This window comes from Macrobrachium nipponense, chromosome 20, assembly GCF_015104395.2.
Source record: "Macrobrachium nipponense isolate FS-2020 chromosome 20, ASM1510439v2, whole genome shotgun sequence".
Classification (NCBI taxonomy): domain Eukaryota; kingdom Metazoa; phylum Arthropoda; class Malacostraca; order Decapoda; family Palaemonidae; genus Macrobrachium; species Macrobrachium nipponense.
Window position 1 is genome coordinate 50,682,475 of NC_061089.1, and position 21,030 is coordinate 50,703,504.

At 37.3% G+C, this 21,030-nt stretch overlaps 1 protein-coding gene and 1 long non-coding RNA gene across 5 annotated transcripts in view; one reads left to right on the plus strand and one right to left on the minus strand.

Annotated features, from left to right (window-relative positions):
* LOC135225716 (neurexin 1-like) overlaps nt 1–21,030 on the plus strand; it is a 530,721-nt gene that overhangs the window by 481,258 nt on the left and 28,433 nt on the right. For 3 of the 4 annotated variants that reach the window (XM_064265111.1, XM_064265087.1, XM_064265096.1), the window contains 14 exons: nt 2,045–2,262; nt 3,186–3,294; nt 3,612–3,883; nt 4,351–4,522; nt 5,425–5,667; nt 5,908–6,069; nt 6,598–6,717; nt 7,077–7,255; nt 7,828–7,999; nt 9,453–9,512; nt 12,190–12,281; nt 12,427–12,588; nt 15,666–15,786; nt 16,631–16,828. In XM_064265111.1, the coding sequence (XP_064121181.1) occupies nt 2,045–2,262; nt 3,186–3,294; nt 3,612–3,883; nt 4,351–4,522; nt 5,425–5,667; nt 5,908–6,069; nt 6,598–6,717; nt 7,077–7,255; nt 7,828–7,999; nt 9,453–9,512; nt 12,190–12,281; nt 12,427–12,588; nt 15,666–15,786; nt 16,631–16,828 (2,280 nt within the window). The remainder of the gene's footprint in view (nt 1–2,044; nt 2,263–3,185; nt 3,295–3,611; nt 3,884–4,350; nt 4,523–5,424; nt 5,668–5,907; nt 6,070–6,597; nt 6,718–7,076; nt 7,256–7,827; nt 8,000–9,452; nt 9,513–12,189; nt 12,282–12,426; nt 12,589–15,665; nt 15,787–16,630; nt 16,829–21,030) is intronic. The other variant, XM_064265105.1, reaches the window with a different exon arrangement.
* Nucleotides 16,692–21,030, minus strand: part of LOC135225734 (uncharacterized) — a 74,339-nt gene continuing 70,000 nt past the window's right edge. The window contains exon 3 of the long non-coding RNA XR_010317078.1: nt 16,692–16,810. This is a non-coding gene — a long non-coding RNA (uncharacterized LOC135225734). The remainder of the gene's footprint in view (nt 16,811–21,030) is intronic.

Here is a 21,030-nt window from a genome sequence, read left to right on the forward strand (position 1 = left end):
GAATGAATAAAATTTTAAATTCTCTGTGTATTGCAAAACAACTAACTCAGAAAGTTACATACATTTTTATTCATTCTATGTCAATAACATTAAGAGCAATGTAGTAATGAACTTTGCCCTACATGCATTTAAAATATGCGACCCGGAGTTTGTTGATGGAGAAATTCAGCACATACGAGCAAACAGAAATTCGAACATCAACAACGGAATTACCTAGTTGGGCTGTAGAGCGCTTCCTTCATTTGCGTTCTTCGTTATGGAATTGTCCTGTTCAGAAGTTTACTTCGACGAATGTTTAAAGTCATAATGTTCACTTGACTGAAGATGAACCTAACACAAGGTTCGAAAGCTTTTAATATCCATTAAAGACCATAACCTCACATTGTTGTGGACCTGCAACCATTTACGTTATTATTATTATTTAGTTGCTGAAATCATATAGTTTTTAATTAAAATAGTTGATAACCATGGGTCATTTGTGTAAATAAAACAGATTTTTTTCTATGTTTCTGTATGACATTTAAACTTGCATTTGTTACCGCATCTTAACGTGTTTGTGAAGAATACAGAATATATCTAAAGAAATACTATAAAACGTTGTACAACCCCATTTGCAAGGACTATATCCAATTTTATTTGCCAAGAAAAGTCTCTTGACATTTCTTTAAATATAACACGATATACGGTGTACCACATACTTTACAAAACAATTATTATTTAAATGAATAACGACAGTTCGTTTCCATTTGGGTTATGTTGCTCAATTACATAAAAGGAACGAATGCGAGAAAAACGTTAAGTATAGAGTATCCTTTTTTTAAAGTAAACAGAAGAAAGCATACCGGAATGGTCGAGTGTATCCTTCTAAAGCGGTTACAACCATTCCTGGTCCATGGACCCTACTAATCCCGCGCCGTTCCTGGCTTACATAGCCTGGCAATCCTATGCCGTTCCCGATCCGTCTACCCTGGCAATCCTTTTGGGAGCGGTATCGATGGAAAAATAGTTTGAACCAAACGCCATCACAGCGCGGCGAACCCCTTTCATATCTATTGATATTCTGGCGCGAGGTATAACCTTTCGTTCGCCGCCGGCAACATTCCACACGCGGATTTTGGTTCTTGGAGCCCGATCTCACAGCGGCATCATCGCTCTGATTGAAATTCCTCTCCATCGGGAGTAGCGACTGTGTTCTCTATTTCATACACCTCGCCCGATTGACTGGCTGATCGGTCGACTGTTTCTGATGGACTTACAGAAACTTTGCGTTTTTAGTCACCAAGACGGTGCGGAAAAGTATTGCGTCATCCTCATATCTGTCAGGAATGTTTCTCTTTGATCCTGCTCATATCAGCTAAGGCCTGACTTAATAACTGGTAGATAGTTGAATGTTGTAGGTAGCAGGTGGATGTATGTAAACTATAGGTATATATATATATATATATATATATATATATATAATATATATAATATATATTCAGCTCACGGGACACCCCCTGCTGACCCCTGACTATGAATAGGGTAGACCATGAATCCATCGTCAGTCTACTCAAAGCCACAGCCTTGAGAATATCTGGTCGAAACCAAAAGAAACGTCGGCCTTCAAACCATATATACTATCAATTATAATTGTATTAATCTACGGATAATATACGCCAGATTTGACTTTCTTTAAATTTAATATTTACAAATTAATCTATGTCGACTTTCCCCTATGCCTCCCATAGGCACGTTACTCACTAATCTATGTAACATCGAAGAAGCCGTAATAAGAAGAATAGACAAGAATTTCTATAAAATTAATGCAGCTGAAGCAGCTATCTCCTTCAATAGAACATGATTGAGAGTCTTCTACCTAATATATATATATATATATATATATATATATATATATATATATATATATATATATATATATTATATATATAAAATAACGAAGTTACCGTATAGTCCTAACTCACGTGCATAAGTAGAAGGGTTCAGTGTCAGAATTTTTCTCTACAGTAGCAAATCCCTTAATTTAATTAAATGCTAAATTTCTTAGACGCAGCAACGCTTCATTTCGACGGATCCCAGTACGTTCGCGTCACCGCCGGAGAGGAGTCCAGCACCCAGGCCGAGGACATCGCCTTCAGGTTCCGAACCAACCGACCAGTCGGTCTCCTGTTGACCACCACTTCCGGTGTTTCTTCGGACAAGCTGGAACTGGCCCTTCAATCTGGGAGGCTGCGCCTCACCGTCAAGCTAGGAGACAGAGATAAGGTGAGTTTACTGTCTGTATTCCTCCGTTAAACGAGAGGCCATTGGTGCTGTTGCCGTTATTTTCACAGCACCAACGAAATTAGGTTCATGCGTTGCAGTACAAACCCTAGTAATTATTTCGAAATCGTACAGGCTTCTTATATATTGCCAGTTAATAACATTAATATTTTCAGAATTAGGTTCAAGCATTGCAGCACAAACCCTTGTAAGTACTTCGAAATCCCTGTAGCTACAGGCTATTATATATTTTGCCAGTCAATAGGCTTATTATTTTAACAATTAGGTTCAAGCATTGCAGCACAAACTCTGGTAAGGGCTTTGAAATCGCTCTACAGGCTTTTTATATATTGCCAGTTAATAACATTATTTACAACATGAGGTTCAAGCATTTCAGCCGCAAACCGTACTAAGGGCTTTGAAATCACTATACAGACTTTTTACGTATTGCCAGTTGATAACATTTTTATTATTTGATCTTAATGCATGAATGACAAAGCCACTTAATGCCGTTGGTTCTTATTGCTGCTCTTATTACCATCTCTCTCTCTCTCTCTCTCTCTCTCTCTCTCTCTCTCTCTCTCTCTGTCACCGAGTATGCAGTTCAGTTACTCGTGTTTCTTGTGTATTCTTACTTTCTTGTCTCCATTCTAATTTCATTATTTTTATTCTTTACTCTTCTTTTTTCATATCTTTCCAATAACATACAGACACCTGTCATTCTCATTAGGGTTTGGTTTATCGTCTTTTGCCCTTTCTAATAATACATCACCCAATCCCACTCCATTTTTACCCTATAAGAGTAGCATTCATTTTCATTTATTGCAGATGACAGGGTCATTATACATACTTCTTGTACACACACCCACACGTATATTGCCCAACCTAGTATATAATGGTTCTAATTGCGCTCGAAATATCTTCAGGTAATGTACGCTGGAAATGGCCTCAACGATCAGCAATGGCATTCAGTCAAACTGACACGCCGTGCCACGCAGATATCTCTGCAGACGGACAAGGACCCTCCTACTATAGGTATGCGATATCACAGTCTCTCTCTCTCTCTCTCTCTCTCTCTCTCTCTCTCTCTCTCTCTCTCTCGTAAACATCTTTTGAATTTCCAGAAACCAAGACTAGTCACATGCTTAGGAAGTTGGTGAATGTCCGTTTTCCTTTTCTACAAGAGTTATGCTCAGTTTGTGAGTCACTGGAGTGATGTCCAGCATGATTTTTGAATGGTCTTTTATATGTCAAGTCCTTGCACCGAAACCCATTAAATGCAAAATAAACCTGGCGTAACAATTTGCTTCTTCTGGAATGACTGACGGTATTCATTCCTTCCTCTTCTGCAGAACATACGATGGGCCGTCACAGCATCTTGGAATACCGTGACATCCACATCGGAATGGTCAGCAGCAACACGTCGACCAGCTGGAGGCCGAGCTCGACATTCCTGGCTCCCTCGTCGACTCTGTCTTCAACACCCCTGGCGTCATCGGCTTCTTCCTCTTCTTCGCCAAGTCAAGTTCCAGTTCCCGCCTTCATCGGCGAGATGCAGAGTTTCTACATGAACGGAAATTACTTGTTTGAGATGGCGCGTTCCGGACACGTGGATAGACTGGAGGTAACTTGAGCCATTTATTTGATATTTAAATAAACGAAAGGCGGGTGGGGAGCTGCAAAAATATCATGTTTATTGACCTAATTTGTAAAGATGTTGCATTTCCAAAAGACATGGATAATGTAGAAGAATTAAGAGAGGGAGGAACTTTATTACAGATCATAATTGCCTAATTAACTTACGTTACACCTCCCGTATTTCTCAGCGGGAAGCCCCTCCCCTTTTGAATTAGAATGTATTCTGTACACTATATTTCAAATCCGTCAATTTTGCCTGTCCATATATGGCTAGATTTCATGAATGGCTTCAATCATAACCTGCATAATGGTAACAGTGGTCATGAACACCAAAATAAGTAGTTTTCCAAAGTCAAGATGTATATTGAAAACATTTTTCACATTATTTTTCTCAAAACTAGTTTTAAAAAGTCACCAGCTTTCGAATATTTAATTTTCCTTTGGGTATTCCAGGTCACAGCGACGTTCACCAAAGGACCTCAGGTCATTCATCACCCTGTGACCTTCAAGTCAAAATCGGCTTTCGTGGCTCTTCCGCAATTGAAGGCTTACGCGTCAACAAACATCTACTTTCAGTTCAAGACCCTTGAGCCTACCGGGCTTATCATGTACAATGGCGGGAAAGGTGCGCTGATGTTTCCTTTCGATTGTATTTTATTTGTCTTTTATTTGTTACTTCGGGAAGTAGCAGAAGTTTGTTCATTCAAGAATGCAATCTCTCTGTTTCTCACTTTTATGGCCCCTGTGTGTAATGTATAAACTGAAATTTACGCATACAAACATACATTCATACAAGAGATGATGGTAGCAGTACGTATAGCCAGAAAAGTTAGTGATCATCTTACTATGCTATAAAATTATTACATTTTTGCAACTGTTTTCCAAATCTGAATTTTTTAACAGCGTCTTTGACTCAAAAGGAAGGAAAGGTGGATGATAACAGCTGGCAATAGAAAGTGGTGTTTAAAATATAAACAGGCCTCTCACTTGTGTATCTGTTATCGGAACTCTTATTCATGATTTAGCCTTGACAATTTCATTGCTAATTCTTTCTTTCTATTTGAACAATAAGGAACTCTCATTATAATATTTCTTTTTAAAATTGAATCATTAATATCCAGTTAGGATATGTTGGTTAAATAAAGACTAAAATTTTTTCCCCTCTTATACGTTTTTTTTTTTCAAGCCATAATTTTCTTGGCAGAACTTACCAGAATATTATGTATCTTATAGTTTGCTGCAAAATCACAAGTTTCTCTTCAAAACCAGAAACTTAAGAGGAAATATTATCTGAATAATTTTACCTCACATTCCTTTCAACATTTCCACAGCCAAAATAATAGAATAATCGTGTACTCTTGAATAATTTCGTTAGTCTGTTTTCCTGATGCAGAAGAATTTATAATTGTCACAGAGATATTGCTTGTTGTAATTGTCTAAAAAAAAAATTGGTCTTCAGTGTACTAAATAAGAAACAGGACTTTACATATGTATCTTCACGAATTCTCTGACAAACTTCCCTTTTAGGACACGACTTCTTGGCTCTGGAACTCGTAAACGGCCACATCCATTTGGTGTTTAACCTGGGCAGTCATCCCGTCAAGGTCCGCGACAACAACAAAGTTGCCCTGAACGACAACAAGTGGCACGTGGTCACTGTGAGCCGACCATCTCCCAGACAGCACACCTTGATGGTAGACGACAACATTGCCACCGCCACAAACGGAGCCGGCGATGAAAACTTGGATCTCCAAGGATTCCTTTACTTAGGTATTTGTCTCCTCTACTTCCCTCGAAATTGCTTAGGAATGTGTAGGTCATGAGTCATGCTACCATTGGTTTCAGTGTCTTGTCATGAAGAGACAGTTTACAAATGTATTGTACTCCAGTAGCATACTTACGGATCTAACGTTTTGATTTCCCATGCTCTACGCTGTGCCAGTAAAATGAAGAACAAACTATCCTGAACCTCACATGAAATTTTATTCTGATATACACCACTTCCTGTAGGTGGTGTGCCTCCTGAAATGTACACCAGCCTTCCTCGGCATGTGATGTCAAAGACCGGATTCGAAGGATGCTTGGCTTCCCTCGACTTGAACGGAGAAGCTCCTGATCCTGCAGGAAAGGATGTACCTATAATATCTAACAGAGTATTCGCTGGATGTGATGGTACTTATCTTTAAAACACTTTTTCATTACTTTCTGCAGATTCTCATCATTTTCCTCAATCAAAACTGTCTAGTTTAATTTAACAGTTGGAATGGCGATACGTTGCTGTTTTCCTTGGTTTCTTTATAGATGTTAGGCATTTTGTTTTTTGTGTCTTTTTATCGTTCAAAATATGCTTGCAGTCATATGGAACAAAACGAAATAGGTCATTAATTTGGGATGGCAAATTCCACCAAATAGAATTGCAACGTGATTAAAAAATATATTGAAAGAAGAAAACCAAATGACAGAATTTAAAATCAATTAGAATAAACAAAAATCACGGAACATAAATGCGTTCTAAACATTGGTAGACGATATAAGTCAGAAAATAGTAAAGTAATGCTGAAACTGACGATTTAGGTTTCCCAACATGTCATGAAAACCTCTCTTGATAGATTATATTTCGTTTAAAGTTTCTTTTAAAATCTGAGAGCTGATGCTGTTTCTACTACTATATCCTTCTTAACAGTGATGTTCGTGTTTCAGGCCCAAGTACAAAATGTCACAGGAACGCCTGTGCCAACGGAGGAACCTGCGTCCAGCAGTGGAATTCCTACTCCTGCAACTGTGACATGACATCCTATACTGGACCAACGTGCTCTGATGGTTTGTTTTTGATGATGATCTTGTGTATGTTTTCTCCCTTTTACATGTAATCTTTCCAGCTTTATTATGTACTATTTTTTTTACTTGGGCCTGGCTTTTACTGATTACATTCAAGAGTTTATTAGCCATTCCAACTCTGAACTGTTTTAAAAAAATTAAAAATCCCCAGTACTGAATGAATCTGGGTATAATTTCCATATTATTTACGACAATGGGCCACATTATCAATGCCATTCATTAATAATCAAAACAATGTTTCATCAATGTGGCCTAGGCAAACATATATAAAAAAAATAATGGTATTAAATGCATTTATGCATAAGACTAGAATTATAATCCAATTTTTTTTTAATATCCAGAATCAACGGCGTATGAATTTGGTCGTGGCACAGGCGTCATGTCCTTCAAATATCCTCAAGGAAGATGGCCAGATTCCAGGCGAGACCTTTTGGCTGTGGGATTCATGACACAGCAGGAGGATGCTGTTGTCCTCAGACTCGATTCGGCCAATTCAAATGACTACATGGAATTGGAAATTGTAAGTATAGTCACTCGTGCATTAAACCACTTTCCTTGGTAGAGTTGGTACATGCAACATAATTTTGTCACCTGAAGATTGTTTACCATAAAATTTGGTTGCCTTATAATTTATTTTTGTGCATCTTGATCTTTTGCAAATAAGCATTCGGATGACTGAAGTGTAATGTTTGCAATGCACTTCAGTTATCTGAAGATTTATTTGCAATTCATCAGTTAACATAGTAATTATTTACAATGCTTTCAGTTATTTGAAGAGTTATTTCCACTTCATATCAGTCATCTGAAGATCAATTGCAATACTCTCCTCAGTCGTTAGAATATTTAACTGCGAAACATTTAACCATCTGAACAATTGATTACAATATATTGCAGCCATATGGAGATTTAATTGCAGTACTTTTCTTCTCTTCTGCAGTCAATTGAAGATTTAACTGTAATGCTTGTCTTCAGCCATCTCAACGATTAATTGCGATACATTGTTGCCATCTGAAGGTTGATTTGCTGTGCATTTCAACCGTCTGAAGATCTAGTTACACAACTTTTGCTAAGTAGTGAATCATCGTTTTGCAGGTTGATGGGAATATCTTCATGGTTTACAACATGGGGACAGAGGACCACCCCATAGGTGACGTTACAACAAAAGTCAATGACGGCCTGTATCACGTAGTGCGGTTTATTCGAACCGGACCAAATGCCACCATCCAAATAGACGATTACAAAGTCTTTTCAAAGAACCCGTCAGGTAAGAGAGAGAAAGTGACGCGCACACTTCCTTATTTACATTCATTCTTAAGTCAACAAACGATTCTTAGGCAGTGCAGGAAAGATCATGCCCCTCCATTGCTATGACATATACTTTTTAATTAACTGGTTTTTTTATCCTGTTACAGCCATGTTTCTGTAGCATACATTTCTATAGGATGTTTAGCTCATGTTCTATTGATACTGGTATTCTTTGGCCAAGAATTGTCATGGTATCCTTAAAAATGTTTGTTCTTTTTAGTATAGCTTTTATTTGAATGGTCTTGAGAAACTTATGACTAACCAAGCAGCCAAATTATAGACTTTTCCTAATCTAATAACTTTCATGAAAGATACTGCTACTGAACAGACATTTTTAACCTGAAGAATTTTGTGGTATATTTACCCAAATTCCTCTAAACATTGACTGTATCAAGAGATGAAATTGTTTCATCATAGTATTCGTTAAGGATCTTTTAAGTATGTAAAGTGAGTGTGCTCCATTCTATTTTAGAAAGGTGCTGTTACTTTCAAAAAAGCAATAACTGTTAGCCAATTATAAGTGCCATCTATATTTTTTATTTCTACTTGAAAACTATCATTAGCTATAATTGTTGCCAAACCCTTTCAATATCTGTGGCTGACCAAGCTAGCATTTCACTGTTGTCTAAGTGTTCTACTTAAGAAACAGAAATATTTGTCTTTTTAAACAGGAATTAAGGACCTTCATCCCCTTGTGAAAACAGTGTACTATTTTTATCAAATAATGTTGTTAGAAAATGCATACTTTATATGTTTGTTTACCTCTATTGCAAGAAGATTTCTCATTGTTTTAGAAGTACTGACTTATGTTAGATTTAAATAATGGTATAAAAAAATATCAGTTTTTTTATATTTTAAATGGTAACTCTAATTCAGATGTCTTCGAAGATGAACCGTTAATTTATGACAGAATCTCTTTCATTCCTTCGCTCAGCTCTTGAAGGAGGTATAGGAAGCATTTTATACTTAATAATTTAAGTGCTCGGTGTATTCATTTACTCTCATTGCTTTTTGCTGCTATGCTTTAAGCTTGCAATTATATTCCGTACAATATTTACCGAGCATAACAAGAATTCTTACTGTGCTCTTTCCATATTTAATTTATTTTTGTATATACTGGAAAATACATCGTATGCGTGTCTGTGTGCGCATCCGTGTGCAAATGTGTATGTAACCTTAGGCGAATTAACTCGAACAAGGCCAGGTTACAATTACTATTATTACTACTACCATCATTATAAGTCTAAGCCGTTATCCTTCCTGGGAGCCATATCCAGAAGGACTGTCAATTGGAAGAGGCTCCACCTCTCCCACAGACGGGGAATGTCTTTGATATAAACTTAGGCAAACCCTCATCTCTTCATCTTGTCTTCTCAGCATTTCACCAAACTTTTGAACTCATTTCCTTGCAGAGAATGTACAGCTTTCTGACCTCAAAGTGTTGAAGAAACTCAGGTCTAGGATCTGGCATGGTGAGAACTGCCTCTACTACGCTCGAAATATCACACTATATTTTATTATTATACGTTTGGTTTTGGTAGTTTTCGAATCTCTCTCTCTTTCTCTCTCTCTTTCTCTCTCTCTCTCTCACCCAAGTTAATCAGTCTAATTATCAGATCCTGTCAGTAAAACGATATAATATGCAGCATCAAACTGCGCATCATATCGGCTTTTATTTACCATAGTTGTGAAATTCTTATTAGACTGTAATTTATCTTGTATACATATTAAAATACATTAAATCTAAGTAGTATAAAATATACAATGTTCAGGACTAGTTTATGTTTACAGTTATGGCTTTGGACTTGTAAAATTCCTGAATTGCAGCTTATGTAAATGGGTCATGAAAATCTTTCTCGTCAACTACTTTGGTGTAGATGGATTCCTTCCCTAGTGTATACTGTATTAAGATAAGTTAGTTAATTCCACAGTGGATTTCCAGATTATGATGTTACCTCTCCCGTTGGTTTGGGATAAAAAGTTACCTTCCTTATGGGTTTTGAGGATTTTTTTCATTGTGAGTATGAAGGTAGCTACTGATTATTTCTCTTAGTGGGTATCCAGGCATTCATTATTCCATTGTGGGTAATCACTAACTATTCCCATAATTTGTTATATACTACGTATTTACTTCAATCTGAAAAGAATTGCAGTGCACACAAGGGAAGAAACATTTACTGTACTTATTCAAACATTACCATGATAAATTATATTAGTATTGAAAAGAATTTTTATTTTATTGACTAAATTTACTCTTATTTGGAAATATTTTCATTTAAAGGAATGTAATTAATTTGTAAGACTGATAGGGAGACTACAGTTACTGATATAGCCTGTATTAACAATCTAATGGCCGTATTGAATCAAGTAACAAAATGTTTCACATTGGTAATAAAAAAAATCCACCATTATTAACTACACCATAAGATGAGGATTTTGTATCTGCACCCAAGATGATAAAAAACATCTTTAAATGATTGCAGTCAGATATGTTGAACGTTTATAAACATATATCCTCCCCTTAACTGCTCTCAGTCTCACGACTAAACCTTTGCTTTCATCTTCACAAAACTTATTTCTGGTAGAAATTTACTTTTTCCTGTTCCTTTTTTCTGCCTGTTCTTCTCCTGACAGTGTATTTCTCTTCTTTGTCTTTGACCAAAACTCACCATGGCGTTCATGATTTCAGTTGTCCAGGCAAGGAAGAGCCAGGACATACTTCTGTCTCTCGCCTTCAATCACTGAAATGCATGTCCTGTTTCAGATCTTCATCAGTCACTTGCTTCAATAAATAAAACTTCAGCTAATTCTCTCTCTCTCTCTCTCTCTCTCTCTCTCTCTCTCTGTGCAGTGACTGAATAAGGCTTCTCCTGTGGTTGATGCCAGAGTTCATCTCCAAGAAGAGAATGTTTGTATTCATAATTCAGTGAGCACTGGAATCGCTGTTCCAGTGATGACCAGAAATATCATTCCAGTCTGAAAGATGGGATGCTTAGATCATCCTTCTTCTTGGAGAGGAACACACTGGCGACTGAGAACCAAAAGCACCACTCTTCTCACCGCATGTGTTCTTTTATTTATATTTTTAGTTTTGTTAACAGCACAATTATGTAAATATATTTGCACCAATTCTCACGTTAAATCTGTTGTTTTGTTTATGGGCTGAGGGTCAGTACATTGGCAGTAAGTTCCTCACATGGAATCTTATTTAGAGAGCAAGTTGTAAAATCACATAAGGGACAAACATGTAGGTCACAGGTCTTTTCAGAATATCTTCGACTCAAGCAGTAGTTTGTTCAAATGCCAGTTTTCGAGTCAAGAAATCAAAGGATGGATGGTAAAATGTTTAGTGGTTGCGTTTTGTTTGCATATCCTTTTACGAAAGTATCCGGGAATCAGTACTGTTTAAGGCAATATTTATGCATTCCAAGTGAGTTGATACTGACCATTCGACCCGTTGCCAAGCACCGTCCAAAGATAATTTGTATGAGTTGTGGACCTCCTTTATGCAAATGGCTCTTTCATAGCCACCACACTCGGATGTTGAGCACTCGATCACCTGTCGGCACATTGGCACCTTTGGCACTGTGTATGATTCCACACTTTGTATATTGATTACTATGAAATCCTAGAATTAAGGGTATTTTTTAGTACTGTTCAAGTTGAACTCCTAAATGTGACGTATATAAAGTTGTAGTAATTTTGTTTTCATTCTCTCACCTCTTCCATTTTTTCTTCATTTAGGCTGAAAAAAGGGAGTGTGTAATAAAGTTTTTCAAACTACTTTTGATTTTGAGGTCAATGTAGGATAATACTCTAATATATGGTTAACATTGAGATTACTTATAACCTTACATAACCTTATTGCAGGAATTGAAAGTAGACATTAAATATTGCAACATAAACAAAATTGAATATCTTGAATTACTGAAGAAAACATTTTGAGTTATCCAGATATTTTTGCCTATATACCAGTTTTTGCTTAGATTTTTACTGACTAGTGTAGATAACTTAGGTGCAACTTTTCATCGTAAAGTAATTCAAGGAAAGCAAGGGATCTTACTGAGGAAAACTAAGTGAACGCACCTCAGTCGACTTTTTTCTGGGTCTGTATGTCAAGAGCATATGGTAATACACATTCTCTTTCAGGTCACCAGTTGTCTGTATTTAATGCACAGTCACATTTGCAAATTGGGGGTCGTCGGTCTAGAAGATCAACTGACATCGAGCGACCTTTTATGGTAAGACACGGTGCAATACATTTCAGGTATTGATTTTTGCTGTAGAGAGAAATCTGATCAAGTCTTTTTTTTCCTTAATAAGATTCAGAAAAACATTATACTTTCACTTGACATTGATGTGTTCATATTACTTTAATGTTTTTAGGGAATAATGTCTGGATTGGTTTTGAATGGGGAACATCCACTCGATCTGGCAGCAGAAAGAGATCCTCGATTGGAGGTCGAGGGAGACGTTCATCTGTTACTCAGGCTTCCAAGAGGGTTGCCAAGTGAAGGTCGTCAGACAGAATTTAACCCATGGCAGAGAGTAAGTGCTTGAGATTTGACATCTGTTAGACAAAGCTCAGTCTTTCGAAGAGAGTAAGTGCTTCTTTTAGGTGGAACCAAAACATACCCTTTTGAGAAGTGATAGTTTCCTTTTGGTGGAAGCCTTACTGAGATAGTAATGATTCAGAAAAGAGTATGTACTGTACTCTCTTTCAGATGGTTTAGTGATAGTTCAGCCTTTAGAAAAGAGTAAATGTTACTGTTTTTGTGGATGTTATACAAAGCCTATTTTATGGGAAATGTGCCTCCGTTTTGGTAGGGAGTTAGGAAGAATAGCAGGCTTAATTTAATATAAATCCCGAAATTAATCGATCTTGTGAAAGTATTTCTATTTCAGAAGTGTGATCATTGAATAGTATTTGCACTTATCTTAAACTGAGCTCGAAATTTAACGTACCTTAGAGCAGTGTTCTTTAATTTTGAAGAAGTTGCCCTTACAGGAAAATGCTCTAGATAGGCTATCAAGTCAATTTTAACATTACAATAACAAAGAAAATCTTGGAAAAAAATCTGCTAAGTTTAAAGTATATGAAATTAAGACTGGCAAAATAAATTCCAGAATGAGAACCCTGGTACTAGACCTGTCAAAGTGTGATTTCATGTAGGTATTGTATCACAGTCCACATTTTAGTCTAAACCTTTTCTAGTTTAAAAGATTTTCACAATTATGTTCCTTGTTTTTCTGCTAAAAAAGAAAAAAGGAAAGGGGCATGGGTATAGACCCTATAAAGTCTGTATTGAAGGGATATTGAGAAAAATATAAGGCTGCCAAATTTCAATGTTAACCATGAAGTGTTATATTGCAAGTGTGTTATATTTCTGGTGTACAAATTTACTGAAGTTAGAAACCAGGGCAAGAATCTGATAATGCACCAAAAGTTCTTAAAAGAAATAAAACCCAGAAGCACAATTGCAATATGGTTATGCATCACTATGTATTTTTCACTGTTCCTTCACTTCATCTTACAGACTGTTGTCTCTTACTGGTGAGGCCATCAAGGGCTTGAATTTTTTAAAAATCTGTATATAGTACACACTGTATATCTTACTAAATTTAGATTTATTGAGTTTGCCATAGGCATTTAAAGCAATCAGTTACTTTTATTACCCGATTGATTTATACTAGGCTCGCAACTCTGTGTACTGGTGAACAGTGGTTATATGGACATACCTTCCAATGACAACATTACCTCATAATAGTTTATCAGAATTAATGATTTCCACTAATAAACAGGTGCCTTTAATAAAGAGCACTTCAATACTGATGGAAGCAACAGGTGATGGATAATACCTGTTGCACTGATTAGCCCAATACATTCCACACTAATCACTGCACCAGATCAGCCATTAAATTGCTGATATTGCTAACTATATGCATTTCACTCACCTTAAGTCTTTTAAATAACTTCTTAAACAATAGCCAGATCAGTATGAGATTTTGGCAGAGCGTTACTCACACCTTGTCGTAATTTTCGTTAACATAGTGCATTACTAAATTAAACAGATAAGGCAGTTTGTTCTTGAAAATGAGGAGAAATTCCAACAACAACGATACCAAACCACGAGGAGAGAGAGGCAGTGTAAACAACCAAAATGGCGTATGGGCGGGAGGAACTGAGCGTAGCGAAGCGAACGCCGTCCTCTCCCCCACAAAGCGTATTCTTCCGCCGTGCGCCTGGAACTAGTTCGCGTTTGTTTTACGTTGCTTACGACGCTAAACCACGTAAGACGGAACGACGCAAAATATTATTTTTTATATTTTTATGGGGGCGCGTTCGTAACCACGAAACATCGTAAGTCGAGACCGAGCGTAACCCGAGGACTTACTGTATATATATATATATATATAATATATATATATATATATATATATATATATATATATATATATATATATATATTATATATATATATATACAACACACATCAATTTTTAAGTCTAAATCAAGGCTCAAGTGGCCATATTTTCAGAGAGAGAGAGAGAGAGAGAGAGAGAGAGAGAGAGAGAGAGAGAGAGAGAGAATTTAATTGAATATAGAATTTGGGCCAAAGGCCAAGCACTAGGACCTATGAGGTCATTCAGCACTGAAACAGAAATTGACAGTAAAATATTTGAAAGGTGTAAAAGGACGAAAGCCTCGCAGTTACACTGTGATTCAATAAGGAGAGGGTGGAAAGTTAGATGAAGAAAGAGAATAAGAAAGGAAGTACAGTAAGAACAAAAGGGGTTGCAGTTAGGGGCTGGGCAAAGAACCTTGAGTAAGGCCTACATGAGGTGGCACTAACCCCCTACCGGAGAGAGAGAGAGAGAGAGAGAGAGGGGTAGGTGGGTGGGTTGAGCCTATAGTAACATCATTGTTGGGTCACTAGGAATTTCGTCCGAATTGCTATCATGGAAGTTGGAATTTCTCCTAATTTTCAAGAACAAGTTGACTAACTGTTTACTTTTCGTACTGCACTATACTAACAAAAATTACAGCATGCCAATCTGACTATTCTTTAAGAAGTTATTCCAAAAAATTATGATTTAAGGTTAGTGAAATGCACAGATGAACCTAGCTCTTCCTTCTTAAGTTTTTTTTATGCCCTCACCATAAAAATATTGGCAAGATTTATATCTTAAATTCATCACCTAACACTACATCAGGATTTTTCTAGGAGCAAAGTATAATGATTTAATCGGAAAATCTTTCTCTTGTGGATGTCATACATTAAAGGATTTGTTGCTACATTGTATTACTAATGCTACATACGTAGAGACAGTCAACAAAATAAATTGATAAAATTATTCTTGCTTCGTGTTACTGAACCAGAAACACCCAATGTAGGTGATATATTTTCTCTGATCCTGGGCAAGGAGATAATGCTCCAACTCGAGCTTTTGAGTAAGAGAAGCTTTCAGGAGGTACATAAGCTCTCCTCATGGAGCCTTATCTTAAATTACCTTTATGGTATTTGTCATGGTCAACTTTTCAAGATAAGAAAATAGATAAGGTAAAAAAAAATATCAATGCTTGTTATTTGAACATTGTGATTTTCATTCTTTTTAATTTCCAGACACCACCACTTCCTGGTCCCTCCCCTGGAGAAGGGGACGACTTGGTCTTCAGCGGTGCTGGATCTGGGTGTGACATGGATGATGAAGACGAATGTATCCCGGTCTTTGATACTGGATCAGGTATTGTTGTTATTTAGATTAACAAGAGAACTTAAACATTTCTAATCCTATGATACTGAGCAAGGGCTGGATATCGTAAGATAAGAACTGAAAAGAACAGCTAAGTGAACAAAAACTGAAAGACCCTACTAAAAGGGCAGACAAAACAGTGCCTCTTGTGTGCCATGTAAAGTGCGTATATATGTAGTAGGTGATATCCAAATTCTCTACTGATAGTTATGATGATTTTGTTGTTTTGAACAATAAGTCAATAATTATGAAAATTACTACATATTAATTTTAGAGGCGTATGTGTCTGTAAATACTTCTGATGTACATAAGGAAAGGATCGATTTTCCTATGTTAAGTGAAATCTTATAACTCCTAAGTAATTTATGTAACTTATCAAAAACTAGTCATGTCATAACCAATGATTTGATGATAATGCAGTATGAAAATCCAGGTTTCAAAAGCCTCTAGTTTGATATAGCAGATATGTATACCAATTCAAGAAGCCTTTGCTGATCTTAATGAGTGACATTAGCTAGGTGAAACAGCATAATTACTGAACAAACCAGAATCATAGGTCAAATAGCATAATTACTGAACAAACCAGAATTAGTCTTGTGACAGTTATGTGATGAATGATTGGATAATCACTGTCTTACGACAATAAGGGAATGAATACATAATACATAGCAGGATATGAAATAGAAAATGTGGATTTAGAGTGTATTTCAGATTGATATTAAATTTGGCACTTTTTAATAGAAATCACAGATTTTAAATGCAAAGCTAAGAAAATCAGCTATAAATGCAATACATACTAAGAAAATCAGTTTCATGGTGAATGTCCTGTTTACAGGTGATGATCTCATTACACCAGTGTATATTCCACCAACACTTCCTCCAATCTCCAAACCACCTCCACATGCTTTCATTCCTGATGTTGATGTTGGAGGCAGCAGGCAACCATGTGATGACGAGGAGGACTGTTACATCGGGTCAGGCTCTGGTGAATTCAACACAGATGGTGGCGTCATGCCTGATGGTGATAGTGGAGGTATAGTTACTAACAGTTCTATTATCTATTATCAAATGTTTCCTCTTTACAAGTAAAGTTAATAATAATGAAAGTTAATCAAATACAAATAAGTTTCATCATATCAGTAAATAAAGTACAAATCATTACCTAACCAGGATTTATCATAACTAAAAATTAAGACTATGGTAATCTTCTATGAGAAACATCCATGTAGGATGTACTCATAGTCTGTCAGTACCTTCCTCAGCTATCCTTAAGTTCATACAGTATCAGTATTACCTTTGGAGTTGTTTAATTCATCTAAATACTCTTTAAAAGCTCTCATATTCAATTCTGGTAATCAAAACTAGGTAACATGGTAGTTAACTGGAAGAAATGACTTGAGGGATGGGATAACCCACCCACTCACCCAGGCATGGTAACAAGGTAGTTAACTGGAAGAACTGAGTTAAGGGATGGGATAACCAACCCACCCACTCAGCTGGGCGTGGTGACAAGGTAGTTTACGGGAAGAAATGAGTTATGGGATATGATAACCCACCCACTCAGCCGGGCAGTTTTTTTTTTTTTCCTGACTTACTGTACTGTGTAGACACACTGAACACACTTTCCAAAATGGCTGCTGTCAAAGCTGTTTTTTTTTCTTGTATGGCAAGTGCTCATAGTTTTTTTATGCAACTGAGATTAAAATGATAGGCACTGATGATTTCTTCTCCTTATAAAAATTATCAGCACAGGTATCCCAGACATGCTCAAGTGTGTTCCTGTTTTAATGTCAAAATATCTTGCAGAGGCCAAGAATGAGTGCCATCTCTTAACTGTATTGTATGATTTGGTTACCTGTCCAGTGGGAGAAATCCAGATAAGAGAATGAAGAGGGTAAAGATGATTCCTTCCTAGTCATCTGAGGGCAATACCCTTGCTGGGACACCTTTCACTAATTCCCCCACTGCTCATTGCATAGAAGTTATGTACAGACCAGACAACAATCAAGCAGACTTATCTTGTGCATGGTACTATTGAGAGGTTCTTATTTTGTCACTCACCTCCTTGGCCTATGATAGTTCAACTCCCAGAGACATACAAGTTGCTAAAGGTATTGTGACCTTCCTCGTATACCTTCCTGGATCATTTGGCTACAACCAAAAGTTCCCTGCACTGGGCGATGTTGAAGCAACCCCATTGCTTCAGCCATAGTTTCACCTTTTGACTACTTGTGTAGTGACTACTGGTGATACCCTCCTATTTGAATTAGACAGAAGTGTAGAAAAAAGCCCAATAAGGGAAACCTTGCTAGGAAATCTCCATTGAAGCAAATTTAGGGATACGTCTGTAAGGTATAAGATTTGCCAAGCAGGGAAGTGACCAAAGAGAATCGGGGCATAATAGGGCTGGATATTCCTGTTAGGACAGGGACCATGCTGAAACTTCGTAAGTCTGTTGATCAGATGTCTTCCAGGTGGATTCTTGCCACTGTGATGTTGATTAACATACCCAAGTATTTTGCCCACTACTTGAGTAGATCAAACTTCTGCCAGTTTGTCACAGTTCCTATACTACTGTAATAAGAAATGTTAATCCCAATTGTATAGCAACTGCATCTAGGGAAGATGCTAGGATCAGTAAATCGTTGACATACTCTTATCACTGATCCATAACAAATTATCTTATCACTGATCCATAACAAATTATCCCAAACCCTCATATTAGCAATATGCCTCTGAATGAGCTAGAATTGTTCATTGAAAACTAATGGTAAGGTCAACAAGCATTTTCCTATGATGCTCATCAAGGACTAAATGGAGTGATTGAGGTGAAATTATGATAAAATCTCTGGTTTGTAAATCTAGGAAAAATGAAATTTTTTAATCAATTTGTATTTTTTTATAAAAACAACACTAAGGTCTTCACTTTGGGGAAAATCTCTTACCGCTAGCTGGATCCAGTTCAAAATAGAACAAGGTTGGTGATAGCCAAAGAGGAGAGAGAGTAGGAAGACTGACCTCTCTCCCCCTCTTGTGATACCCTTTATGGAAAGACCTTGGGTTTGCAGTTATGAAAAATACAAATTGATTGAAAACTTAGTCATTTATTCATAAATGGTACAAATCTGGTCTTTATGTAGGTGCGATTTACTTTTGGTGGGAGGATAAAGTAAGCTTCAGAACCGACTTGAGGTTTGGCTCACCTGGGCTCACTTCCTGGTCAGTTGTTAGAGCATAGGAAGGAGTTGTATGCCTCTGATCTGTTAAATGAAAGGTTACTCAACAGACAGACATCCAGGCTTTGACACAAAGGGAACACAGTCATTGTGCATAGGAAGAAGGAAAGAAACTGTAATTGTCAGAGACAACAGAATGAAGTTGCTATCAACCTTGTTCTATTGTCAATCCCTCCCTCTCCTTGTAAAAGAGAGTAGGACTAGCTTCTATTTCTAGAATTTGTATTGTATAGGAACAATCATAATAGAAAATAGAGTGATTGCTCACTCATCTGTATCTAGCCAGTTCCAGCAAGTGATGGCTTACATCTCTCCCCAGCCTTACAGAAAGATGGTAAGAAGAAAGGGAAAGGAACAAGGCTAGTCTCTCCATTCATTCTCAATTTCATAACCAACATCTTAGGCAAGATACAACCTGTCCTGCTAGGGTGCACTGGATGAGCTACACAACTTGCCGAGCCACCACCACTGGACCCAAAGAAAAAGTGTCCAAGTATCTATGGGACATGATCTGGAGGTAGGTGGTGGTGAAAGTCGTTTGACAAACCCATGCACTACCAGCCTTCAGTACCCTATGAACCGACAGGTTCTTTTTGAAAGTGATGGAAAGGCCAAGCCCCTAACATCACTAGTTCTTGCATGCACTGTATTGGGATCTTCAATTGAAGAGGTATTGTATGCATATCTGATTACTTCCTGTAGCCAGAAAGAGATGGTATTCTTGGACACTGCTTTCTTGTTCCAGCCCATGCTAACAAAAAGTCTTCAACACTCAGGCCCGAGATGTTGGGTCCTTTTTAGATTTGCAGAACCCTAATAGGACATATAAGTAATTCCTCTGGATCGTTACCAACAAAGTCTGTCAGGGAGGGGATCGGAAGGAATCATATCTGTCATCCAGCAAAATGGGATTTTGAATCTTGGCTACGAATTCAAAGACTGCCGACCCCCAAACCCCTTAGTGTTTAACATTAAAATAGAGGCCATTGGAGTTCTCCTGCTCTCAAAACCCTTGAGGAGCATGGAGATTTCTTGTGAGGAGGAGAGGTCTACCCCTTTCAAACGTAGAACTAACCCTATAGCAGCTCTGTAACCCATAATGGCTGAGACATAAAGTAACTTCTCCCTACGGAGGAAAACTAAGAAGTCAAGTCAGCTACTTGCAGAATAGAAGTTCTGACTGGAGAGAAACACCATTGACGACACCAATCACAGTAAAAGGCCCATTTCCCTAGGTACACAGCTGAAGATGACTTCCCGAGATAGCTAGACATTATGTTGCTGCTCTGCAAGAAAAGCCTGTTGCTCTTAGGATATACTGGATAGTCTCCAGCTGTGAAGAGATACAGACTCTACTGACCAATGAAACAAACCTCTAAGGGAGCCACTAGTGCCATTCTGAGGTTCTAAGATATCATTACTTATATTTCCGACATGTTGGTACAAAGAGATAAGGTTTGTCTGATGTTCACATGCCCAAGGTACATTCGACAAGAAAAGTGAAGATACAGTTTTCATTAGCTTTCATTCATCGAATTTCCCATTTGTTTTTGCTGAAAAGACATGATATTGCTAAATTTATCCTAGAATATGAAAATACACTACAAATTATATAAGTTAAAACTGCCAAACAAAACCGTTCAGATACTTAAAAACACGATATATGTCCGAAGTAATTGGAATTTCTCAGATGGATTCGTACATAGAGATCTGGTAAATAGGATGTGAATTTCTGATTGTAGTACTATGTATCACGACAACAATATTTACTCGTTTTCCTTCATGAACGGGGTTTATTATTGCATCATCTTAAGTGGTGAATGCAATTATTTTAGTTCCTACAAATTCATGTTTGTATTCCAAAGCGATTAATGTTAGCTGACGTCAGTGGCAGTTAATGTTGCAACGGCTAAGGTAGGTTGAGCAAATCTAATTGCATCCGCAAGAGCGTTTTCTATGGTGTGAGGAGGAGCCCTAGAACTTCGAGCGGGAAAGTGCA